This window comes from Carcharhinus amblyrhynchos, chromosome 11, assembly GCF_965287045.1.
Source record: "Carcharhinus amblyrhynchos chromosome 11, sCarAmb.v2.hapA, whole genome shotgun sequence".
Taxonomy (NCBI): Eukaryota; Metazoa; Chordata; class Chondrichthyes; order Carcharhiniformes; family Carcharhinidae; genus Carcharhinus; species Carcharhinus amblyrhynchos.
In genome coordinates this window covers 28,444,487-28,472,347 of record NC_137334.1, presented here as the reverse complement: position 1 = coordinate 28,472,347, position 27,861 = coordinate 28,444,487, and the positions used below count along the sequence as shown (strand labels likewise).

The window sequence follows — 27,861 nt, the reverse complement described above, 5'->3', positions numbered from 1 at the left end:
ATTGAATATAAAAGTAGGGAGGTCTTGCTGCAGCTGTATAGGGCATTGGTGAGGCCGCAGCTGGAGTACTGTGTGCAGTTTTGGTCGCCGCACTTACGCAAGGATATTTTGGCCTTGGAGGCAGTGCAGAGGAGGTTTACTAGGCTGATACCGGAGTTGAGGGGGTTGAGCTATGAGGAGAGGCTGAATAAACTAGGCTTGTACTCGTTAGAGTTTAGAAGAATGAGGGGAGATCTCATTGAGACATATAAGATGATGAATGGGATGGATGGGATAGAAGTGGAGAGGCTCTTCCCGCTCAGAAAGGACAGTAGGACTAGGGGGCACAGCCTCAAGATAAAAGGGGGGCGGTTTAGAACGGAGTTGAGGAGGAACTTCTTCACTCAAAGGGTGGTGAATCTCTGGAATTCTCTGCCTGTTGAGGTGGTGGAGGCTGCCTCGCTAAATATTTTTAAGACGCGGGTTGATGCGTTTTTGATAAGCGAGGGGATTAAGGGTTATGGGGAGAGGGCGGGAATGTGGAACTGAGCCACGACAGATCAGCCATGATCTTATTGAATGGCGGGGCAGGCTCGAAGGGCTGGACGGCCTACTCCTGCTCCTATTTCTTATGTTCTTATGTATTATTTGTTTCATAAATTACAAAGACTTTGAGTTTGAATGAAATAAATTGACAAAGTGTTTTCTGAGAAATTACATTTATTATAATTTTGTAAAATGTCATAAAAATGAAAAAGTTTCCAAGCATGGAAAGCCATGTTTCATCAGATTAATTTTCAAGTGACAAAACATTAACATCAATGCTTCAAAATTAGATAGATAACCTTAGTTTCAGACCTTCACAAGGGAAAATATCATCTTCATTGGGTTAAAGATTCCATGGCCTCCATAATGGCCATAACCCAGGCAATATATTTTTAAAGCTATGATTCAGCTTCCTGCATATTATATTAAATTTTGACTGGATATTTAAAATATAGAATATTAATCTCTATGAAACAATTAAAGTATTTCTCTAAATATTGGCAGGTAGTATATTCCCAAACATACGCAATTCTCATTTATGACAGACCACTTCCACATGTCCATCGACCCCTTTAAATTTTTAACCCGTTGTCTCGAACAGGGCAACTGTCACAAGTGGAAAAAAGTGCAGAAAAATATTTGCTTCAAATATTTTTAGCTCCATCTATTCCTTCAAGTTAATATGCAGAATCAACACACCAAATCACAGAAAACAGTTTTAATATTTTATAAATCTCAAGATTTCCTTCTGAAATTGTTGAGAACAATGCCAAATTTGATTGCACTAATTTAAGAACATGAATCGATATGGGCCAGCCCATCAATTTTTCTTCTATCCACCATGTAACAATGAAAAGGTGAACACAGGAGCAGGAAAAAAACCTGGCAGCAATTAAGAACTTTTAGTGGTATGTTCAGAATGTGTTTTTGAGATCTATGCACATAGAATCATAGAACCCTACATTGCAGAAAGAGGCCCTTTGGCCCAAGTCTGCACCGAACACAATCCCACCCAGGCCCTGCCCCCATATCCCTCTAACTTACGCACCCCTGGACACTAAGGAGCAATTTCTTAGCATGGCCAATCAACCTAACCTGCACATCTTTGGACTGTGGGAGGAAAACCCACACAGATACAAGAAGAATGTGCAAACTCCACACAGACAGTGACCCAAGCTGGGAATCGAACCCAGGACCCTGGAGCTATGAAGCAGCAGTGCTAACCACTGTGCTACCGTGCCACCCACATTCATACTAAAAACTGAGAGTCCAATCTTTATCAAACTACCAACCGAATTTAAACCCTGGTACAACTGAAGGGAATGCAAATTTTTAAACAATGCAACAGAAGGAATTTTCTCTGCAAGGAATCATTTCACTGAATTTTATTATTTAGAAGAACAAAGTTTTCAACCTGCAACTACAATTGCAACACACCATTTGAACAAGTTTAAAAAACCTGCTTACATACTGAACCATATCAGGTTCTCAGATAATCACAATATATTCAAACAAATTATCCTTTACATGGATTTGATCCAAATGTGAAAAATCTTGAATAACTATGTTATATAAAAGTTGTCAACTATAATCACTGGCCCCAGTTACAGCTGTCCAGTATATCCAAGCTGTCTCAGAAAGGAGGTTCATGCCTGGGCACTATCAGAATCATTCAACATGGAATGAATCAAGTAGACATTTAAAACATCTTTTTAAAGTTGCTCATTATCCTAAACATAATAGCCATAATTCCAAACCATTTTATAAGGGTATTTCCTGTTGCGCAAGGGCAAAAATGTTGATGTCTGCCTCCATGTAACTTTTTTAAAAAGTTTGAAAGTGCTAATTTATCAGTGCTTCACTGAAAGTCACTGCTTAAATTTACCAAGAAAACATTTATGCGCTTACAAGTCACATACATCTGGATCACTTTTATAAAGTGATTAAGACCAACATAAAAAAGGAAAGGAAGTTTTCCCAAAGTGCAATCCTTTCACAACTAACTATACTCCAGTTTCAGAATACCAATTCCCGTGACCTCATGACAACCTTTGTAAGAATCATCAAACCGGAACCGTTTGGGAACGATAGCTGATTCGTCAGAAATATTTTCTTTATCCGAACGTCTGCACACACCAAATGTGAGGGATCGTATGGGATTTTCTTCTAAATGCTTAACACACTCTTCTGTCTGTGAAGCACATGGCATAATTTCAGGCACAGGGCTACTCATCAATTCTTCTACTTGCAGCCATGGATGAAAAAGACATGCTTCAGCATTTAATCGGTTCCTTTAAGATGAAAAGAAATGTTATAATCTGTCAATTTTTTTTAAAGACAAAAGAATGGAGATAAATTAGAACAGTGAAAATAGTTGCGCAGTCACACTAAACCAAGAATTATGCATCTGCCAGTGACTTAGAAGAGGGATATGGTCCCTGGAGGGTAGGGAGTTTTAGTTCAGACGGGGCAGCATGCTCGGTGCAGGCTCGGAGGGCCGTAAGGCCTGTTCCTGTGCTGTAATTTTCTTTGTTCTTATTTAAAGAAACTAGATACAGAACCCATCACGTCAATGTCAATGTCAATCTTAAAATGCCTTCATGAATATAAGAATGAGTCAAGACTGATATGCAGAAAGGTTACCATACTAGTAGAATATGTTTCCTCCTTCAAATTGAAGCATCTGCTGATCATTTCAAAATTGAGGTTGACTCAACAGAATACATTACAGAAATTGTTTCTTCAACAAGTTTTATAAAAAGTGAAAATAGGGCACAGTTCTATGATTTTTGCTTTCTTTCAAACAAATGAATTCCAGCTAGAACTACTGATTTATTTTTATGGACAAATGCTTAAATACAGTCTGCTAAAAGAAAAGAACATGTTTTAAAATTAAATGGATGGACTTACAGAAAAACTGTGGATGACACATTATAAGGCAAGTAATAATAGTTTCCTTTTGTAACGTCCACATACCACAGAAAGCTAGTCTCAGTAATGGTGACCATGAAACTTATCACTTGTTACAAAAACCGATCTGGTTTATTAGTGGTCTTTGCAGAAGAAAATCTGAAGCCTTATCTGACCAGGCTTACTCGGGACTCCAGATCCACAGCAATGTGGTTGACCCTTAATTGTTTTCAAAAGCAATGAGGGATGGGCATTGAACCTTGCCAGCGATGCTCACATCCCATGAACAAAAAGAAAAAACCTATCTAGCGAATTGGATTCATGATCTGCTTTCAGTTGTGTAAGATCTACTAATTTCAGGATATGTTGTTGGTCTGTAATATCTATGGATTTTATTCCATAATCACTTAATTGTTTTAGTTTTAATTTCTGTTAGTGAAACAATGCACAATCAAGGCAGTTGGAATTTTTTATAGGAAGTTTGTTGTTTGTGGGAAACAGACATTTACTTTCTTCATAATTTAAGTGCCTAGGAATCTGTGATTCAGCAGTTGTGTTTGAAGAAATGACTAAAACTAGTTTGTTCATAGAATAGCATTTAGAGCAGTACCGAACTTCAGATTCATTGATTCTGGACCTTCCGAAAACTACTGTTAGATATGGATTTTGTTTTCACGCATTGTATTATTAAATGTTGAGAAAGAAAACATTTTGGGGCTGTGGGGAATGAGCATCCCCATTGGATGACACTTCCAAAGAATTAGCACACAGCCATAGTATTTAAACAAACCATGCATTACTTTAATTGATAAGTAAAAGTTTAAAGTTTATTTATTTGTCACAAGTAAGGCTTACATTAACACTGCAATGAAATTACTGTGAAATTTCCCCAGTCGCCAGAGTCTGGCACCTGTTCAGGTCAATGCACCTAACCAGCACTTCTTTCAGAATGCGGGAGGAAACTGGAGCACCTGCAGGAAACCCATACATACATGGGGAGAACATGCAAACTCCAGACAGACAGTGAACTAAGCCAGGAATCGAACCCAAGTCCCTGGTGCTGCGAAGCAGCAGTGCTAACCACTGTGCTACCGTGCCGCCCCATGGGGATAGAGCAGGGGAATTTTCTTTATTATCTGATATTATGATAGGAAATGTTCTTAATGGTTTTGGTATTTATGGGAATAGGTTAAAATATGTTGACAAGAGAATGTGCCCTAAATTGTTACTGCCCTGTATCTAAAGTAAATGCATCATTTATTTGCAATGAAATATAAACTTCTGAGGCTTAAAGAAGGAAGAGATTGAGCTGTACCTCAACTTACAATCCATGAAACAGGGATAGCAAAGATGGGGTGACACAAGATGACTTGTATCCTAAGAACATAAGAAATAGGAGCAGCAGTAGGCCATCTAGCCCCTCGAGCCTTCCCCGCCATCCAATAAGATCATGGCTGATCTGAAGTGGCTCAGTTCCACTTTCCCGCTTTCTCCCCATAACCCTTAATCCCCTTGCCTACCAAAAACCTATCTACCCACGTCTTAAATATATTTAGCAAGGTAACCTCCACCACTTCAATGGGCAGACGATTCCAGAGATTCACCACCGTTTGAGTGAAGAAGTTCCTCCTCAACTCCATTCTAAACCGCACCCCCCCCCCTTATCTTGAGGCTGTGCTCTCTAGTCCTGCTGTCCTTTCTGAGCGGGAAGAACCTCTTCACCTCTACCCTATCCAACCCCTTCATCATCTTATACGTCTCAATAAGATCCCCCCTCATCCTTCTAAACTCCGAGTACAAGCCCAGTCTATTCAGCCTCTCTTCATAATTCAACCCCCTCAACTCCAGCATCAGCCTAGTGAACCTCCTCTGCACTCCCTCCAAGGCCAAAATATCCCAGCCTGCAGGTGCAGCAGGTGATCAGGAAGGCAAATGGGATGCTGGCCTTCATAGTGAGGAGGATTGAATATAAAAGTAGGGGGGTCTTGCTGCAATTGTATAGGGCACTGATGAGGCCGCAGCTGGAGTAGTGTGTGCAGTTTTGGTCGCCGCACTTGCGCGAGGATATTTTGTCATCTCCTCAAAAAACTCCACCAAATTTGAGAGGCATTACCTCCCTCTTAGAAAACCATGCTGTCTATCACTAATGAGATTATTCCGTTCTAAATGCGCATACATCCTACCTCTAAGAATCCTCTCCAACAATTTCCCTACCACGGATGTCAAGCTCACCGGCCTATAATTAGCTGGGTTATCCTTGCTACCCTTCTTAAATAACGGTACCACATTCGCTATCCTCCAATCCTCAGGGACCTCACCTGTTTCCAATGAAGAAATAAAGATCTCTGTCAGAGGCCCAGCAATTTCATCTCGTCTCCCTGAGCAGTCTAGGATAGATGCCATTAGGCCCTGGGGATTTGTCAGTTTTAATGTGCCCTAAAAAACCTAATACTTCCTCCCTTGTAATGGAGATTTTCTCTAATGGCCTTCCCACCCTCAGACAGGCCAAATTCCTACCCCGATGCCCAGCCCTGATCGCTGACCTCTTCTTTCCCCCCCCTCATCTCTCCGATCCTGACTGCAGAGTGGCAGCACAGTGGGATGGGAGAATCGCCCCCGCAGTCTTTGTTGATAGTGTTATCTTGGTTTATGTGGTATGACTCTTCTGGACACGGTTCAACAGCACTTCAAAAACAAAGAGACATTGCCCATGCTGGAAATGTTCAAAGACTCCTCAGATCTTGAGGGATAAGGAACTTGTATGTTGTTTCCACTGCTTTAAACATACGTAAAATCTTGCTTAACAAATTCTACTCAATTCATAAATAATAGCTATTCTAACCTTGTAGGTCAAGCCAACTGAGGGCCCTAGTATTAGGAATTGCCTCGCTAAGTATTTTTAAGACGCGGGTTGATGGGTTTTTGATAAGCAAAGGGATTAAGGGTTATGGGGAGAGGGCGGGAACGTGGAACTGAGCCACGACAGATCAGCCATGATCTTATTGAATGGCGGGGCAGGCTTGAAGGGCTAGATGGCCTACTCCTGCTCCTATTTCTTATGTTATGAACCATAAAGTTTTAAAGTTAATTGTTACTGCAAAGTCCTAAAATCTCCAAATGATAATACTTAGGAATGATATGAGAATTAAATGGGGGAGAAAAAAAACAGCAATATGCTCACAAAATGTCTTCTGAGGATTAGCTCAAGTGAGCAAAATTTACCTATCAACTAAATTAAAGCTTTAAAACAGCTTTGTGACAGCAGAATTCATTTGCTTGGAAATGTTCTCACTGGTTAAGAATGAGATACATAATAACCTAGTTTTTGATCCACAGGTGTTTTCTATAGAAAGGGTTGCTCAATCACCTACAATATACAATTTAGATTCTAACTCCAATTCAAGTATGAGGCAGAATGAAGAAGCAGCAATTACTCGTGAATTGAATTGTGGATAACAAAATGGAAGGGTCTGATAGCCCTTCCTACATCCCAGAACTCTTCATGCCAATTCTTCAATAACCAAACCACTATCTTGCCTCTTCAACCCCACCACTTTCAGAATAGATGCATGGTTGTGTCATAACCTAGAATAACACATTCCAATAACTGATGGACCCTACAGCCTTTAGGCAGACTCAAGACCCTTGTTATAACTTGAAGACAGTAGAGCTCTTTCCCAAGTACTCCCAGACACCAACACTTCCCCATTAATGGCAGATCCTTGTTGTCTTTTAGAGATACCATATTTCACCATTCCCACCAAGTTCTGATATATTCTATGGTCAGCACAACTACTCATTTTCAAGGGCACTGCATTTTCTACAGGGTTGTCACAAGTGTCTCAGTCCTTTCAGCTCCAGGGATCCCTCCCGCAGCATTGTGATGCCTTAGAAGCTCTACTTCTAAATTTTCAGAATTCAAGTCTTCTTAGCCCAGTTCCTCCCTCACTACAGCAAAGGAAAAATGCTGATGAGAAAAAAAATCACACGGCTTTTTCTTGCAACAGTGGAAGTATTTTTCATGGATATACCAAAATAATGGAAGGCACAATGAAGTTTTTCCCTTGGTTATTATATTCAAGGCATTGATCATGTACTCAAATAGATTCAGAGTTCAAAAGTAGCAAATACAAAATTGGTCATTTAGTCATGCAGAACTTGAGTATTGCTGAAAAGATATATTTTAATTGAAGCTTTTCATCTTGATCTCATCAGGACATCACAAGAATGCAGACATGGGGAGAATATGCAAACTCCACACAAAACAGTCACCAAAGGTCGGAATTGAACCAGTGGCAAGCACTGCTGCCTTGACAGTGCCAGGGAGCCCAAGGTCAATTCCAACCTTCAGTGACTGTCTTGTGTGGAAATTGCATATTCTCCCCATGTCTGCGTAGGTTTCCTGCAGGTGCTCCAGTTCCCTCCTACAGACCAAGATATGCAGGGTTGGTGGAATGGCAATGCAAAATTGCCCTTTAGGGACTCAAGATGTGTATATTATTCATGGTAAATGGTGATTACATAGGTAGGGTAGGGGTGAGGTCCTGGATAAGATATTCTGTTAGAGAATCGGTGCAGATTCAATGGTCTGAATGACCTCCTTCTGCACTGTAGAAATTCTATGAAATAAGGGCAAGGTTGTGTCTGTAGATATCAGACCCCTGTGTAATAATATATGTAGCTTCCAATATTTGCAACTTCCAATATATGCAAATACGTACAATGTGAGCTCAATGAATCTTAAACTGTTTGTTTTACAGAAATACTCAAATATAAAAATTAACTATTTTCCCTGGTTATATTCCAAATTTTGCATGAAACACAAATGTTACGCTCGACTCCAACATTAGACCCAAACAAGAATGCTGCTATAGGACTTCAAAGAATCAGTTGCAACAGTTATGTGCTTCTGCAATGTTAGCCATACAATCATGTAATCATTTACAAATCATTTGTCTGCCTTGTTAGTCATTAAACAAAGTGCAACTGAATATTTGCTAACCAATCTTTCTTTCTACCTTCATGCCAAAAAAGTTAATTGATAAAATTTATGGATTGGTACTATTCACCTCATTAACCCAGAACTTTCAACAAATGTCGACAAATCACAAGGCCCACCTTGCTTAATATCCTGTGAAATCTTAACAACTGGCTTATCTAGCATACAATCAAACTTTGAGACAGCAATTTATGCTATTCAACCCTGATCAGTTGCATTCCATCCCCATGGTTGTAATTCCCCAAACCTCTTCAAATTTTAAACCAAGCCCCTGATTCTGAGATCTGGTCAAGAATTACCATAAGACTATAAGATACAGCAGCAAAATTAGGCCGTGTGGCCCATCTAGTTTGCTCTGCCATTCAATCATGGCTGATATGATTCTTATCCGCATTCTCCTGCCTTCTCCTTGTAACCCTTGCTCCCCTTATTGATCAAGAACTTATCTGTCTCTGTCTTAAACACACTCAATGATCTGGCCTCCACAGCCTAGTGGCAATGAGTTCCACAGATTCATCATCCTCTGGCTGAAGAAATTACTCTTCATCTCAGTTTTAAAAGAGTATCCCTTCAGTCAGAGGTTGGGCCCTCAAGTTCTAGTCTCCTATTAGTGGAAACATCCTCTCCGAGTCCACTCTATCTTGGCCTCTCAGCATTCTGTAAGTTTCAATTAGATCCCCCCTCATCCTTTTAAACTCCAAGTGTAGGCACAGACTCCACAACCATTCCTCATATGACAAACAAACCCTTCATTCCTGAGATCATTCTTGTGAACCTCCTCTGCACATTTTGACAGGTATGGGGCCCAAAACTGCTTACAATATTCCAAATGGGGTCTGTCCAGAGCCTTGTATAGCTTCAGCAGTACATCTCTGCTCTTGTATTCTAGCTCTCCAGAAATGAATGCTAACATTGAATTTACCTTCCTAACTGTCAACTGAATCTGCATGATAACCTAAAGAGAGTTCTGAGTCAGGACTTCTAAGTGCCTTTGTTATTCAGATTTCCAAACCTTTCCACATCTAGAAAATAGTCTATGTGTCTACTTTTCCTACCAAAGTGAATAGCTGTACACTTTCCCACATTGTATTCCATCTGCTACTTCTTTGCCCATTCTCCAAGCCTGTCCAAGTCATTCTGCAGACTCCCCACTTCCTCAACACTACCTATCCCTTTACAAATTTTTGTATCATCCGCAAATTTAGTAACCAAGCTCTCAGTTCCACCTTCCAGATCATTAAGGTATATAGTGAAAAGTTATGGTCCCAACATTGACCCCTGTGAAACACCACCGGTTGCCATCCTGAAAAGGACCCCCTATCCCACACTCTGCTTTGTGTCTTCAGCCAATCTTCTATCCATGCCAGTACCTTGCCTCTAACACTATTGGCTCTTAACTTATTTAGAAGCTTCCTATAAGGCAACTTGTCAAAGGTTTTCTGGAAATTCATATAGATCACGTCCACTGCCTCTTCCTTGTCTAACTTCATTACTTATGCAAAAAATTTTAACACATTTGTCAGACATGACCTCCCTTTGACGAAGCTGTGCTGACTCAGCCCTATTTCACAACACCAGGTTAATGTCCAACATGTTTATTTGGTAGAAAAAGCCACTAGCTTTCGGAGTGCTGGCTGCCCCTTTGTCAGGTGAGAAGGAGCAGCCTTCTCAGGTGAAGGAGCAGCACTCCAAAAGATTGTGATTTCAAGTAAATCTGTTGGACTTTAACCTGGTGTTCAGATTTCTTATATTGCCCACACCAGTCCAATGCCAGCTTCTCCCCTCATGACTCCCTTCTTAAACAGGGGTGTTGTAATAGTCTGGTCTGGGTATAACATAATGGTCTGGGTGATTTATCCATCTTTAGACCTTTCAGCTTCCCTAGCACGTCTCCTTTACCTCTGCCCCCTGACTCTTGAAATTCTGGCATGTTACTGGTGTCTTCCACCGGGAAGGCTGATACAAAGTACCCATTCAGTTCCTCTGCCATTTCTTTATCCCCCTTTATTACTTCTCCCGCCTCACTTTACAGCAGTCCAATGTCCATTCTTCTCTCTCTCACTTTTTATATTTCTAAAAAAATTCTTGCAATCTTCTTTAATATTACTAGCTAGCTTACCTTCATATTTCATCTTCTCTGCCCTTGCTGTTTTTTAAGTTGCCCTCTGCTTGCTTTTAAAGGCTTCCCAATCCTCTGACTTCCCACTATTCCTCGCCTCACAGCATGCTCTTTTCTTTGCTATCCCTGATTTCCCTCATCAGCCATGGTTGCCTCATCCTCTCCTTGGAATGAATTTATGTTGTGCCTTCTGAATTATCCCCAAAAACTCCTGCCACCATTGTTCCAGTCTTCCCTTCCCACTCTCACCATTTTAAATTTTGCTAAAGGGCAAAAATTCAATATGTCAAGTACAGTAAAATCTTTATTAGCCAGCACAAAGAGAATGGATGGTGCTGAAAGTGATACTGAGTAGAGAATTCCAGTTGTTAGAGGGCAGGATAACACAGATTACTATAGTTTGAGATCATCCAGATGGAACTACAACTGGACCTAAATAAATCTTCCATTCATCCACAAATCAAGGACGGCTAGCCAGGACTCCTTCAGCAAATCCAAAATACTGAGAGTGCTGGAAATCAGAAATAATAGAAAATGCTGGAAGTATTCAGCAGGTCGGACAGCATCAACTGAGGGGGAAACAAAGTTAATATTTCAGGTTTGTGACCTTCTGAAAGCTTGACAAATCTCTGCATCTCTCTTGAGAAATGCTGCCAGACCTGCTGAATGTTTCTAGCACTTCATTTGGAACTCAGGGTCTTTATGGCCTTCTGTGATTTTCAAGCACCAATTCATTCATATCAGTCTTCAGCAACTGAACAATTCAAAAATGAATGACTGATTGTCATTCACAACTGCTGAGTAAATCAGAACCTGGTTTAACACTTAAATCCAATAAGAACCAAATCCTCTGTTTTTTCCAAGATACCTTTACCAATGTTAATTTTTAACTTGAGGAAAGTCAAAATGACAATTGTAGCTTGGTGATAATCACAGAAAACATTAAAGCTATCTAAAATACCATGTGACAACTTTGTCATTCGAAAACAATTTGCTGCAGAATTTGTGAACCATTTGGAAATGCTTTTTTGTAATTATGTGACTTTATTTTTCTCATCAAATGTATACTTACTTAGGTTCTTTGACTAGAAGTTGCTGAATAAATTCAATGGCAGTTTTAGAGATGCCTTCAAATGTTTCTTCTGAATAATCAACATCAACTTGAGAGATATTGAGAAAAGTCTCCTGTTTATCTTCACCTTGAAATGGAGACTTTCCTGTCAGCAGCATATAAACCAACACTCCAATGCTCCTGTAGATAAGACAAAACAAAGCTGTAAAGCAGAATCTATAATTGTCCATTTCAATGCAAAGAATCCCAATATCATTACACAACTTTGGTATCATTTTTAAGAGATAGTATTGGTACAGCTATCTCTGCGAAATATCCCAATTATGAAAATGATATAGTGAAAATACAATTTTTTATTCAAATAACTTGCAGTTGATGGTGACTGGTGGTTAACTGCCAAGTATTGTTTGAAATAGGCAGCTTGGCTGACGGGTCAAGGTATTGCCCTGAGGAATAAACCAAGGAATGGTTGTCAGTTATTTTGTTCAGCTGAAATAGGTGCAATACATGTATATGCTCTCTGTCTGCAAAGAACAGGCCCTGTAAATTAATACATGTAGCTTCCAATATATGCAAATGTGCCACACTGCAAGCCTGACTGACAATCTTAAATTGGTTGCCAGTATAATTCTTAGCACACTGAGGATCACTTAGTAAATGTTGCCTAATCGTGGAATTACACCTAATGTTGCACACTGTGCTTTGGGTTTGCAAACACATGCTGGTTAGATATGGTCTGCACCTTCTCAGCTATGAACAGCGAAAGGGAAATGCCATTTGATACAGTCCGCAACTCGTTGGTATGGATGGTGTAGATACTTCGCACCATATTGGCACTGAAATTAATATCTCACATTATTCGTTTCTGTGATAGGTGGCATCCTGTTAGGGGAAATATCATTTGTGTTTCTACTGTATAGTATCAGTGTGAAACAGCTAGTTTCATCTGTTGCTCAAACTTTTGAGATATCTTGCCCTTCCAGGCTGATCTGAGGTAGACTGGATACTTTGGCTTAGTCATGACACATGGATGATATGTTTGCTAGATTTAAAACTGAAGCTCCGTGTAATATTTTCCTTACATGTCTCACTGGGCTCCATCTTGCATTCGAATTTACCTTTGAACTAGAGTGGTCAAATTAACTTCCTTTCCTTAATAAGCGGATGCTGAAATCGGGCGCATCAAAAGCATCCAACAGGATAATGACACTACATATGACAAACTCATCGACGGGCTTGTGGCTGACACTTTAGGCCCTGTCTTTAATTTGAAGTAAAATGAAAAGGGTCATGTGACCTTCAAAACACAAGAAAATGCTGACTCAGCAGGTCAGACAGCATCTGTTGAGAGACAAACAGAATTAACATTTCAGGTCTGTTACCTTCTGAGAGCTTGATGAAACCCTGCATCTCTCTCCAGAAATGCTGTCAGACCTGCTGAACATTTCCAGCATCTTGGGTAGCATTTTTCCAAGTTATGGGTGGCACGGTAGCACAGTTGTCAGCACTGCTGCTTCACAGCTCCAGGGACCTGGGTTCAATTCCCGGCTTGGGTCACTGTCTGTGTGGAGTTTGCACATTGTCTTCGTGTCTGTGTGGGTTTTCTCCGGGTGCTCCGATTTCCTCCCACAGTCCAAAGATGTGCGGGTTAGGTTGTTGGCCATGTTAAAAATTGCCCTTAATGTCCTGAGATGTGTAGGTTAGAGGGATTAGTGGATAAAATGTGTAGGGGTGTAGAGGTAGGGCCTGAGTGGAATTGTGGTTGGTGCAGACACAATGGGCTAAATGGCCTCTTTCCGTACTATAGGGTTTCTATGATTTTTTTTCTATGATCTTGTTTTGAACTCAGAATCCCAATGGCCTTCTGTAATTTTCAAACACCAATTCATTCTTATCATGGGGCAGCACGGTGGCTAGCACTGCTGCCTCACAGCGCCAATGTCCCAGGTTCCAGCCTCGGGGCACTGTGTGGGGAGTCTGCATGGGTTTCCTCCGGGTGCTCCTGTTTCCTCCCACAGTCCAAAGATGTGTGGGGTAAGTTGTTTGTCCATGCTAACTTGATCCTAGTTTCGGGGATTAGCAGGGTAAATGCATGGAGTTGCAGAAATAGGGCCCGAGTGGATTGTGATTGGTACTGACTTGGTGGGCTGAGTAGCCTCCTTCTGTACCGTCAGGATTCTATGGTCATCCTTCAGCAATTGAACAATTTAAAAACGAATGATTGATCGTCATCCACAACCACTGAGTAAATTGGAATGATGTGGATATGCCGGCGTTGGACTGGGGTAAACACAGTAAAAAGTCTGACAACACCAGGTTTAAGTCCAACCGATTTATTTGATAGTACACTCACTAGCTTTCGGGTTAGTCCCTTTGTCAGCTGAATGGAGAGTTCTGGCCTCAGACAGAGCATATAAAGCACAGACAGTTTACAGATTACTGATTAGAATGCGAATCTTTACACCTAACCTGCTGTTCAAGTCTTAAAGTGGCCGACAATGCGAGTGGAAGGAGCGCTGATCACAGGTTAAAGAGATGTGTATTGCCTCCACACAATACACATCTCTTCACCCTGTGATCTGAATGGACTGAAAGGTGTTGTCAGACTTTTTACTAAATTGGAATGAGACAGCTAACTAACAATTAAAGGGAAATCAGGGTTCTTTTGCTGGAAAGAAAGTACAAAGTGTTCACACTTGGAGACAATTGTGGCAGCATCTGTGTTTAGTGGTTAGATTGCTGGTTTCCAAAGTCCCAAAAGGATGTTGAAATTGTCAGGTTCTAAACAGTTATGCTTTAAACTGTCTATTGACTTCCAAGATAACAGAGTTGAGTCGAAAGATTGACTAATCTACACTTCTATCTGGTTCCAAAGCGCATGTGATTCACAATGCCAGGAAGATGGGATTTGAGACAGTATTCGTAAGATGCTGTTCTGAGATCAGGTTGTAACTTTTCCTAAAAATGTCAAACCTCACCACTAGGGCTGGGGACAGAGGGTCCAAAGTACCTCTGGTTTAAAATGCAGGAATGTGGGTGGGATCTCATGCTCAGGTTGAAATCAAGTCTTGCGTGAGGATCTGGATGAGACTGAAAGGTTTGCCTATGTTGTACAGAGGGAGAATCTCCTGGGAAAACTTTCACAAAGACAGTTTTAGGATTACAAAATTAAGTTGAGAAAGAAAAATAATGGAAATAAGCCCCCAGAACCTGAGAATCACTTTGGACATTTTCCAGGGGAACTGCATGTCCACTTGAGGGGTAGCATAAAGTATATCTGCAAACTGGGCTTTTTTATATCCGTTCTATAGCTTAACGTGCAAATTGCTTACAAAAAGTGTTTAACAGATACTGCTTTTAGTCTATTTGTTACAATAAAAGCCTTAAAATATTAAATATTGATGCGTCACCATTGGGGTTTCAATTTCTTTTTAGAAGTTGGTGGTCTCTACAGAATATGTGACAACTGAGAGCAAGATTTGAACTATAATGCAATGTCAGTAGGGAGGCAAAATGCTAAAAGACACAAAGATCAGCAATGTCAAGGTGAACCTGCACAGGGGTATAGTTATGGGAATCTTATGGTGTACATTTCCTGACATGTACTGGTTTACAGCATCATCAATGCACCCATCTATCATGAAATCTGCTCACTTCCATGACACTGTCAGGTACAAGGACACTTTTGCTACATAATTTTAACATACCACATGTCTGTTTCTGTGGAAATTGGATCATAATTCAAGATTTCAGGAGCTGCAAAAGAAAGGGAAACTACATAAGTTGAAACATCCCAATGAATTCCATTTCATGAAATGGAAATCATATTTTTTACATTTATTAGAGTTTTGTGAGAACATAACTAGAAAGTGAGATAAAAGGGGACCTGTGGATGTTGTACATTTGGATTTCTAAAAGGCATTCGGTAAAGAGATATAGAAAAAGATTATACAGGGCTCAGGGGTTGGAGTAATATATTAGCATGGATAGAGGATCAGTTAACAGACAAAGGAAAGAGTAGGGATAAAAGGATATTTTCAAGTTAACAGGTAACTAGTGTGGTGCATCAAGGATCAGTAACAGGGTTTCAGCAATTTGTAATCTATATCACTGGCTTCTATGAAGGATTCAAGGATAATGTATCCTGGTTTGGTGACATCACAAAGCTAGATTGGACAGGAAGCTGTGAGGATGACACAAAGAAATATACACAGCGTAAATGAATGGAAATTAAGTGGCAGACGGAGCGTAGTATGGCAAAATGTGAGGTTATTCACTTTGGCAAAAACAGAATATTTATGAGATAGTGACAAACCTTTATATGATGTTCAGAAAGATTCAGATGGTTTTGTACAAGAAAAACAAAGTGCCAGCAGTAGCAAACAATTATGAAGCCAAATGGTATGTTGGCCTTTATTGTAAGGGGACAGGAGTATAGAAAGTAAGGATGACTGGCTTGTAACCTTTCTGCCAAAGGGAAAATCTCTCTCAACCTAATCTATCTAGATCCTTTATGACTTTGAGTACATCTATCAAATCTCCTCTCAACCTTCTTTATTGAAAATACCCCAGCTTTTCCAATTCATCCATATAACAGAACTCCCTCATCCCTAGAATCATTTTTGTAAATCCTTTCTGCATCCTCTCAAAAGCCTTCACATCTTTCCTAAATTGCAGAATACATCACTTGAGGCTGAAAGCACGTTCCATAAAGGTGTTCACAATTTCCTTGTTTTTTTACTCCACGCCTATGTTTATCCTATACATACTTCTTTAGCTACTTTCTCAACCTGCCCTGTCAATTTCAATGATTGGTACACAAATGCCCCTACGTCTCTATTCCCATGCCACTTCTAGAATTGTATCTTTTTTTTATTGCCTCTCATTCTTCTGACCAAAAACTCTGCATTAAATTTCATCTGTCATGTGTTCACCCATTCCATCAACCTGTCTATATTCTCTTGAATATACAAATGTATGCATTAGGAGCAAGGGTAAGCCATTCTTATCTTGAGGTCTATCACCATCCTCCTCACAGTTCATAATACTTCCAAGTTTTGTGCCATCTGCAAATTTTGCAATTGTGTCACGCATATCCAAGTCATAAATGTACATAAGAAATAAGAGCAGCAGTTGGCTATCTGGCCCCTTAAGCATGACCATGACTGATCCGATTGTGGCATAACTCCATTTTTCTGCCTGCTCCCCATAACTCCTCCCCCATTTGTTGATTCAGCTTTGAATATATTCAATGACCAAGCTTCTGGGCTGGAACGTTCCAAGAGGTTAGTGGTTTAGAGAAGAAACTCCATCTTAAGAGACATGTTATTTTTAAACACTTATCAGATCTAGATTCAATTACGAGAAAAATGTCTCCTCAGCATCTTCCCAATCAGGCCCTCTCAGAATCATATGAGTTTCAGTAAGATCACCTCATTCTTCTAAACCTTTGTTGAGTTTAGTCCTAATCTGCTCAACCTTTCCTTATAAGGCCACCCTTTCGACTATGTGAACTTTTCTGAACTACCTGCAATGCTAGTATATCCACAAAAGTACAACTTCACCCATCACCTGTACAACCGTACCCAGACTTTTTTTTTACTATGATACTCCATTCCCCTCACAATAAAGGTGAGCATTCCAACTCCACCCCCCTGCCACCCCTTGTTCACAGCATGGGCCAGGATGTAGCAAGACACCTACCTATCACACAACTTGCTGGTGTGTGTGCATGCATGCATGTAGAGTCAGGGTCAACTTTTACACAAAATCGACTTTACTATACCTGCATGCTAACCTTTTATGATTCGTGTACAAGGACACCCAGATCCCTTTGCACCGCTGCACTCTGCAGTCTCTCTCCATTTAAGTAATATTCTGTTCTTTTATTCTTTTTGCCAAGGTGCGCAACCTCACATTTTCCACGATATGCTATCTGCCAAGTTTTTGTCCACTCAGTGTATATCCCTTTGCAGACACTTTGCATCCCCCTCATAACTTGCTTTCCTACCATGTCTGTATTGCTAGCAAATCTGCGACAATACCGTCAATTCCTTCATCCAAGTCATTAATATTGATTCTAAATAGTGGAGGTCACAGCACTAATCTCTGTTGCACTCCATGCATTACAATTTAATAACCCCAGTGTGTGTCATTTTTCCAGACTCGTTTCATGTTAGCTCACCAATCTTTTATCCATGCTAACATATTACCCCAATGCGACAAGTTCTCCTCTTGTCCAGTGACCTTTCAAATGGCACCTCAAAGATCTTTTGGAAATCCAAATATACTACATCTATCAGTTCTTCTTTATCCATGCTGCTTGTTATATCCTCAAAAAACTCTAATAAATTTGTCAAACATGATTTCTCTTTCACAAAACTATGTTGCTTCTGCGTAATTTGTATTATGGTTTTTCTAAATGTTATGTTGCTGCTTCCTTGATTAATGGATTCCAGCAGTTTCCCAATTATAGATCTTAGGCTAACTGTCCTAGTTTCCTGTTTTCAGTCTCCCCCATTTCTTGAATCAAAATACAATGTTTTCAGTTTTTCCAATCTGCTAGGACCTTTCCAGAATCTTGGGACTTTTGGAAGATCATAACCAATGCATTCACTAATTCTGCAACCACTTATTTCAAAATGATGTGGGCCAGCAGGTTCAGGGGACTTGATAGCCTTTTGTTCATTACTTTGCAAGAACTTCTTCCTCTAGTTGTCACAATTATTTTAAGTTCCCTTGCTTGACCCCTTGATTTCTGGGCTCTTTTATTGCCTTCGACTGTGATACAAAATACTTGTTTAAAGTCTCCGCCATTTCATGATTTCCCATAATTAATTCCTCAGACTCATTCTCTAATGGGCCAATGCTTACTTTAGCTACTCTCTTCACAACAAAAACAGAAAATGCTAGAAAATCTCAGCAAGTCTGATAGTATTTGTGGAGACAGAATAGAGCTAATGTTTTGAGTCTGAATGACTGTCAGAGCAGCTGCTCTCTTCCTTTTTAAATACTTGTAGAATCTTCGTCTGTTTTATATTTCTTCCTAGTTTATTCTGTCTAATTTCTGCCCTCAATTAATCTTTAGCTGCTCCTCTGGTGGTTTCTAAAATTGTCCTAATCTGCCCTACCAGTAATCTTCATAACATTGTGTCTTTTCTTTCAATTTGATACCATCCTTAGTGTTCTGAAGTTAGCCATGGATGATTCACCCTTCTCATACTGTCTTTCTCAATGGAATACATCTCTTTTGAGATGTATCAAATGTCTTCTTTGACTAGAAATTAAACTGGACTAGCCATATAAATACTGTGGTTGCAAGAGGGTGAGGAATTTTGTGACAGGTGACTCACCTTCTGATTCCCCAAAGCCTGCTCACCATCTACAAGGCACAAGTGAGGAGTGTGATGAAGTACTCTCCACTTGACTGGGAAGGCAGAGGAGAGTGGTACTGTGATTGGACTAGTATTCCAGAGACCCCAGAACTTGAACTGCCTCCTTTACCCTCCAGGAAACTATGGCTTTGGTTATTCTATCGTTCCAAATCATGACAATGTACCCTGATTGCACCAGAATCATTTCCTCATTAAAGCCAGCCTACTGTTCCGTTAACAGTTTTGCCTATCAATCTATGATTCCAATTTACATGGGGTAAGTCCATTCTCAACTAAATGAAATTGACCAGCTTCCAATCAAACAGTTTTACTCTAAATTGTTCACAGTACTTCTCCACAGTATAAGGCTTAAATTTGCCATGATCACTGTTCCTTAAATGTTCCCCTAATATCATTTGATCCACCTCATTCCCAGAACCAGATATAGCAATGCCTCATTCTGTGTTGGACCTGAACCTTGAAGGGACAAAACCTTCTCCTGAACACATTGAGGGAGAAGAGTTTCCACAGTCTTTTTCACTGTAATTTCAAGCCATATTAGAATAATTGAAGGACCCCATTTGTATTACTCTATTGTTCCCATACCTGTCTAGTTTCCATGCAAATTTGTTTCTATATGTCACGCTCACTAATTGATAGCCTACAGGTTACATCTAGTGTAATGGCAGCCTTCTTGATTTATTAGCACCCCAGGATGGGAGAATCGCAGCCATTATGTCCATTCTGGCTTACTGACAGAAAAATCCAAAACTAAGTACACTGAATTGGGAGCATCAATTGGACTGGGCTGTAATAGTGCATTTACACTTACTGAAGGTATGGTTTTCCATTAAGAGCATACACATGGGATATCTTAACAAAAATACTTAAGAAAGCACTTATGGAACTTGTGTAAAATTATTCTTACCAATGTACTCTGGTGTCCCAGTGATTTCTCTTAATTCGCCAACATTGTCAACTCGCCTGGACAAGCCAAAATCAACTATCTTTATATCACCCAGTGGTGATGAGCTGGTTAACAAAATATTCTGTGGCTAAAAAGAAAACCACACCAGAATAAATGCAAGAAGTCAGCAAACATAAAATGTTAGCAAAAGTAACTTTGGATGTTTCAATTTATTATGGATCTGCACTGGTATTACCAATCCAATTTATAAAAAGATTTACACACACTGTACAAAATTGGTATGTTCACAATGTATATGTGGAATCTCAGTGAAACTCCCTATACCAAATATATTCACGTAAGAGTTAAATTTCTACCACAACGTCAAAAAATAATGGGGGAAGGGGAGGTTCCAACTTTTACATGAGTAATAGTTTAGAGAGGTTGAAATCCATCCCCTCTCATCGTCTTACTGTGGCAGTTATCCGGGGACTGTGTCTGCCAATTCTATCCCAGAAGTAGTGCAAAAACAGTCAAAACATATCATGCACTGACACGTGTAGACACAAGGAACTAGCAGCCATCTTCAATGGCGTTCTATGATTTTATCAAGTTTTGAACCGGTAGCGTTTGATTTCAACAATAAATGCTAGGTACAAAGAGTTTGGATTTTTTGGCCAGAAGCAAGAGGTTGGCTTTTTACACAAGATCAATCATTATTCAAGTGTACAGAGTAATAAAGTTTATATGAGCCAAGTTTAACACTGTCAGAAACAGCCTTAGTATCACTAGGTCACATTCAAAGCATTTCGATAATTAATGAGCTACATAGCCCAAGGCTTGGGAAGTCAGCTGCCACTTGCACTTAACTGGTGAGGCCCAAAAGAGAAACACTTAAAAATGGCAAAATAAAGAATTTGTGCCCTAGACAAACAAACAGAAGTGAAAAGAGAACCAATACTGCCATTTGCAACAGACATGTTGTCCATTTTAATAATGAGGAACTGAAGGTTAGCTTACTGCAAATTTGGACAAAGAAATTGAAAATAAATTCCATGGAAGATTTTTTTTGTCTTTTGACTTCCTCCCCTTACCACAAAGTAGTATTTTAGGCCAGTCTTCAGAAAATTGGGCTTGAACTCACCAGCACTGCAGGTAATCATGTACTAAACTTCAAAACATTCAAGCTTGAACAACTTCAAATTATTCTGGACATATGGCATTAATCTACTACATAACTTAAATCTCAAAGTTCTATTACTACGTCAAAATATCAAGGCAAGTTCTGGCTACTTGAGGAATGATTTAAATAAATACCAACCTCTTTTCTCATTCTATTCCAAAAAAATTTTAAAAATCAAGCTGATATAAACTTCCCCAATTTTCAGTCATGAGCATTATGGATTTCAACACTCGCAGGAAGAGTGATTAGAGATCAATCATTATGTCACAAGAGAGGAAAAAAAACACAAAACCAGCAAGTTGAGGGTTACTGTCTTTTGCACCTATTAGGTCAACTGGCTGCTGACTGAAAATACATTCAAACAAATATTGGCAAGCTTTTTTGAATTGCATTTAAAATTAGAGGAGCATGAATTTCTTATGATGATGCATAAATGCTAAAGGACGACAGCAAAAAAAAAGACTAGCTTGCTACAAAACTTGAAACAATCCAGTATAGATTAAAAGTACATTAAAACTCCCTGCAATGCAGGGCATAGTAATCCATTCTGTTCCAGATGTCTTTTACCTACAAACGATTCATGTGTAACTTGTAGCAGCAATTTGTATTACTCATCCACACCAGCTTAGTGAAAACCACATTCTAAACTTTTGAGTTGTTCCAAAATGTCTCACCAATTATTCATTATTATTGGGCAAAGATTGTTTACTGTGCATAAACTAGTAGTTATTCTGCATCTAACATCTATGTAATCAAACCAATATTAAACAGAGAAAGTATTAACCGCATGCATTACAAATTAGTCAACAATTGGAAAGGAGTGTACTACAGACATGGTTTCCTGTCCCAAACCAAGTAAACTCCTACCCTGAATCATCCTGACCTAAATTAATAAACTGTGAATATCAGCCCCCCAGCCCCCAAACTAATTTCCTGAATTCACTTCAATGGGACCTACCATGTTCTTATGAAGCCACATTAGTGTCAATCTTCAAGAAGGCATCAGTTGTACCTAGCTGTCGTGAAGACATTTTAGCCAGAAGCCAGAATATTATGCACAATAACCATTGTCGATTGTTAGAAAAGAAATCCATCTGGTTCATGAATGTGAAATCTGATGTCTTTATCTGGTCTGGCCTACATGTGACTCCAGAGCCACAACAATGTGGTTGACTCTCAACTGCCCTTTGAACAAGGGCAAGTAGGGATGGGCAATAAATGCTGGCCAGCCAGCAACACCCAGGTCCCACAAATAAGACTATATGCTCTATTCTTGAAAATATTCAATGTCAATAAGTGGCAACTATTTTGGTGGATGATATACTGTTGATAGCTCCAGCCCAGCTAATTCTAAAAATTACATTGAAACCTCTTTTCCTTCCAGTAGTTACAGTGAAGGAAAAGCACATAGAGAAAGTTAAAGTCTGTATTGGAGAAGCACTCATTGTTGATTAATCATGTTTGCTCAGTACAAAAAAACTGAATGGATTTCAAATCAGAGATTACTAAGTCCCGATAAGCTATGTTTATATAGATAAGATTTCTTTCATTTTTCTACCATTACAATTGCTTCAATTGTTCCCAACTGTCTAGGTGGACAGTATGCTCCTGCCATATACCACACACCAAAGTCTTCGAGAGTACATAAAATATTCAATGAAATTACTGTTTGTCCATAATAAAATGGGCAGGGCAGGGAGGGGCAAACTGGTGAGAGGTAGAAAATCAGGTTCGCACCTGGTTTCTTGCCTTTCATAATCATACTGTGTCCAAGATATCACACCCTTATGATACGTAAATGGAAATTGAAATATTATTACAGAGCTCGGGACAGATGGGGTTAGAACTGCACACTCTGCAACTGGGAATTGGCTGGGGGTAGGGGGTGGAATGGGTGGCTGCACACTCTGCAACTGGTGATCAGCTAGAATTGTTCTGTCACTTCTAAATCTAATCACTGAGGAAATTTTTAAAACATCGCATAACCAAGATCCATTAAAATATACAAAACCGTAACTCCAATTCTAGATAAAATCTACACTTTTCAAACAACAGTTTTTAATAGAAAAAGGTAAACAAAGAGATATTCATTTTCAAAAATCTAAAAACATTTAAAAAACTTTTATTTTCAAAACAGACGCCAATGCCTCATACGTAGACCACTTCCTCAAAACAATATTTTGCACCAAATAAAACATAAAACCTACCTTTAAATCTAGATGTACAATATTATTTTGGTGTAGGAAAACTACTCCTTCAAGGGTCTGTCGAAGAAGTCTGATCACATCCTTTTCTGAGGGAGCTTCATCTCGGTCAGCTACACAGAGATTAAAGACTTCTCCTCCAGCAGCGCTGGGAAAGGAAGTTTAAGTATGAAAAACTAAACTAATCAATGTCCTCTGGATGCTAATCCTCTCATTAATAGAAACATTATTCTTTCTTATACCATCAGAACCCTCAATTTTGATCTCCTTTATTACATCCCTAAACATTTTCTGGTTTCAAAGAAAACAATACCACTTTCTCCATAGAATTAAAGTTCCTCATTCATAGTACTGTTCTGATACATATGCTCTGCATCTTCATTAGACCTTCACTTCCCTTCTTAAATGTGGTGCCCAGAAATGGGCACAGTCTCTAAGGAGGTCCAACCAGCAATTTATAAAAGTTTAACATACCTTTCTTACCTTTGCATATGCCTATTTTTACAAAGTCAAAAATTCCAATCCCATTTTGGAACAACCTATCCAGATACCTTCAAAAGAATTTTGTATGTAAATCCTTAGGTCTCTCTGTTCCTCCATGCATTTTTATATTTGTCTGATATTTGACAATATTTATAATTGTCTACATCTGTCCCTCATTATTCCTTCACAATGCATCTCATCATACTTTTCTGTATTAAGTTTAATCCGTTGTGTGTCTGTTCATTTCAAAAACCTGGTATAATTCTTCTCAATACTACATTTTCAAGCTTTGCCATCTATAAACTTTGAAATTATGTACCCTGTATGCAAATTTAGGACATGAATATACGTAGCAAAAGGCAAAGTGGCCCTAATATCAGCACTTTCATCCATCTTAAAAACAATCATCGCTATTTACTTCTTCACAGCCAATTTTGTATCCATGTTTCCACTGATGCTTTATCCATATAGGTTTCAATCTTGCTAACATGTCTCGTATACGGCATTTTATCAAACATCTTTTCAAAATGAAAATACATGACCAGCCTAAATGAAACTGCATCCTAAAAAGCAGTTGGCATTTTTGAATTGAAAGGAGAAAATTGACAAAAAAATTACTATGCTAGGAAATTAATGAATTAAAGAAAAAAAGTCATTCTAAAAAGAGAAAGAAGATAGAAAGAGAATAGTGGAACATAGGACAATAAATATTTAAATATAGTGGTTAATTTTACACACATGATACAATGGTTTATTGGATGTATATGCCATCAACATTCCAGTGGCAAAGCTAACCTCAACAACAGCACAGCTATGATAGCTCTAATATTGTATTATATTTCAGCAACAGAGATACACAACACTTACTATTCTAATACGAGGATAATTTCATTTGTTGTTTCATACACCTCGTACAGGTCTACCACACGTGGATTTGACTTTGTCAGCTCAAGTACAGCAATTTCATGCATAATATCAGCTTTACAATCCAAACCTCGACGCCTCTTCTTCAGAAACTTAGCTGCATATTCTTTCCCAGTAGCTTTTTCTATACATTTTTTAACAACAGCGAATTTGCCTCTGCAATAGATAAAAAGATTAACACAATGAACCTTAAACGTGCGATTTATCTCAGACAATCTTCAGCATTGAGCTTTCAAATTCTTCTTAATAAATCAGTGTACTTTTGAAGCTTCCCAACTGCAACAGGTATACCCAGTAAATATCAAACATGTTGGCAAACAAAAGCAAAAGTGTTAAAATGTGAACCACAAGAAAGATCATATGCATGGAAGATTGCATATGCAAACCTGCGAAAGTACACGAACAAACTGCAACATAAAGGCAGAAAGAAAACTAGCATATGGACTTCTTGATCTCAGCCAGGCTATCAGACGGATCTACTTATTGATTTAAATCTTTTTCTTAGAAGAAAGATTACAATTTTAGTCATTCACTTGCTTTACTCCCATTTCATCTTAAAAACAAAAATTAAGAAATGGTACTACCATAAGAAGGGGAACCAAAATTAAATAAGGCCTGCTTGTTATCTCTCATATTAAGAAGTCTCACAACACCAGCTTAAAGTCCAACAGGTTTATTTGGTAGCACAAGCTTTCAAAGTGTCACTTCTTCTTCAGGTTGACTCACTCTTGGACTTTAACCTGGTGTTGTGAGACTTCTTACTGTGCTTATCCCAGTTCAACGCCGGCATCTCCACGTCATGTTATCTCTCATGCCATATCCTGAGAGATCATAGGGAACGGTTGGACTGGAGTAAGAGCATAATCGTTCAAATGGAGGCCACTGTAAAAGATGGAGGTGAGAGTGCGAGATGTTATTGTGATGAGTGTCAAAGGCTAGTCAACACTTCTGCTCAATACCAGTAGTGTAGTGAGTGGATAATAGAAACGATAATTGATGTTTTGGTTCTTAAACTTCCAACTCTTTAAGCCAAATACTGCTGCTCACTCATATTGAAGGAAACTCAGCTAAAATCATTATTCCAAGCAAATGCACCAGCAAAGCAAAAAATGAAAAGCTTGTCAAAAATGTGCTTAAAAAATCAAAACTGTACAGAACTTATATACATCAAAAGGAATGGACAAACAAGGCTAAAGGTGCTGAAGATTAGGGTAAATTGACAGAGAGCCACAATATACAGGTGGTGAAATTAGAATCTTTATTGCAAAAGTACTTATTCAAATCCCCTATCCTATTGTATTCATCCCTTCACTGATTCTCCACTGCAACAGCCCTAACTTCGAAACTCCAGGGCAATGTATCTGAGTTCCCAGCTGAGGATTTTTGGAATTCCCCAGGAAGTTCAAACTCTGAAAATGCTATTTAAAATCACAAGTTTCAGATGTTTCCAACTGTGATACAGCAATAATCACCCAGGCAAAGTTAGGAGAATTAAAACTACTTGTTTCTGGGGCACTGTAACACTGAGACCACCACACCCCTCCCCACCAGCCCAAACTGACCTGGATTTCAAGGTGAGTTAAAGTTAAGTTAAAGTATATTTATTAGTCATAAGTAAGGCTTACATTAACACCACAATGAAGTTACTGTGAAATTCCCCTAGTCACCACAGTTCTGCACCTGTTTGGGTCAATCCACCTAAGCAGTACGTTTTTCAGAATGTGGGAGGAAACTGGAGAACCCAGAGGAAACCCACGCAAGCATAGGGAGAATGGGCAAACTCCACACAGACAGTGACGACCCAAGCCAGGAATCGAACCCGGATGCCTCGCGCTGTGAAACAGCAGTGCTACCCACAGTATTTACAAGCAAAGTGGCAAATCTGACTCACTCCATTTCACCAGAATTTATAAGCCAATATCAAGATTCTCATCCTGATTTTCAAATTACTCCAGAATCCATTATTTCATATATTACATCCAGACCCTGCAGGATTTTCCAAAACCATATAAACCTACAACCACCTCAAAAGCACCTTTAAAAATCTCTGTCCACATATCCAGCATCCTCTTCTCAAATTTCTTCACTATATCAATCTTTTTCCTTTTGCAAGGTACTCTCAGCCATGACTTGAGGAACACTACATAAACGTAAGTATTCTCCTCACCAAGAATTCTGCCACAAAATTCTAAGCCCTACGTTACAGTAGCAGCAGTTAAAAAACTTAGCAAACTTGTAGCAAACCAATCTTCAAAAGTACACAAAGACAAAGTTGCTATTCAGATTCAATCCGATACACAAAAGCCTGATAAATATAATAAATTACTGTGGATGCTGGAATCTGAAATCAAAAGAGAAAATGCTGGAAAATCTCAGCAGGTCCTTATAGATGCATCTGTAAGGAAAGAATAGAACTGATGCTTCCAGTCTAGGTGACAGTTTGTCAAAGCCTGATACATATGTCCACTTCCTACTACACTAGCCCTCAAATGTTAAAAACTGAATGGCCCAATTCCCACATTTCAGTTCACTATTTTAAACTTACACATTGCCAATTTAATTTTTTTCCATTTATACCCAACATTGGTAAAAATGTAATAAATTACAGGTAATACCACTCAGTGTCCCTGTATAAGAACATAGGAAATAGGAGCTGTAGTAGGCCATTTAGCCCTTCAAGCCTGCTTTGCTTTCAATAAGATCATGGCTCATCATCTTCGTCAACACCAGGTTCCCACACTATCCTCACGTTATTTCGCTTGTAACCAACAATCGATCAACCTCCCCATTGAATATACCCACCAACTGATGACATTCACAACTATCTTGTCCCTCTAAAACATAGTCATGTTCTACTTAGGATTTGATTTGCATGCAATGAGGTTCCACCTAATTTAGGTAGACTCTAGGTTCACCAGCATAAGATGCCAGGAAATATATAGTAACAGGCTGGATCTATGTGGAAAAGTGGGAATATATGCAGCACAGCTCTTTTAGAGCCCCTACCCAAATTAAAATTGATCCATTATTTAAACCTGAGAAAATATGAAGTATGAAAGCTACACCAAGACTCTGCACTCAGTCGCGCATGCAAGGGCACCCATTTTCCAGTCCACACTCTAAACCAGCAGCTTTATTTCCAGCTGCTTATGAATAGTGGGG

The 27,861-nt window shown here is 39.2% G+C and overlaps 1 protein-coding gene across 1 annotated transcript in view; it reads right to left on the bottom strand.

The window, feature by feature from the left end:
- Positions 1-718: 718 nt before the first annotated feature.
- LOC145350000 (serine/threonine-protein kinase 17B-like) overlaps positions 719-27,861 on the bottom strand; it is a 30,759-nt gene continuing 3,616 nt past the window's right edge. The window contains exons 2-7 of the mRNA XM_080198798.1: positions 24,643-24,855; positions 23,296-23,440; positions 19,927-20,053; positions 15,333-15,381; positions 11,626-11,805; positions 719-2,816 (exon numbers count right to left, since the gene is read on the bottom strand). Of these exons, the coding sequence (XP_080054924.1) occupies positions 2,525-2,816; positions 11,626-11,805; positions 15,333-15,381; positions 19,927-20,053; positions 23,296-23,440; positions 24,643-24,855 (1,006 nt within the window). The 3' untranslated portion in view covers positions 719-2,524. The remainder of the gene's footprint in view (positions 2,817-11,625; positions 11,806-15,332; positions 15,382-19,926; positions 20,054-23,295; positions 23,441-24,642; positions 24,856-27,861) is intronic.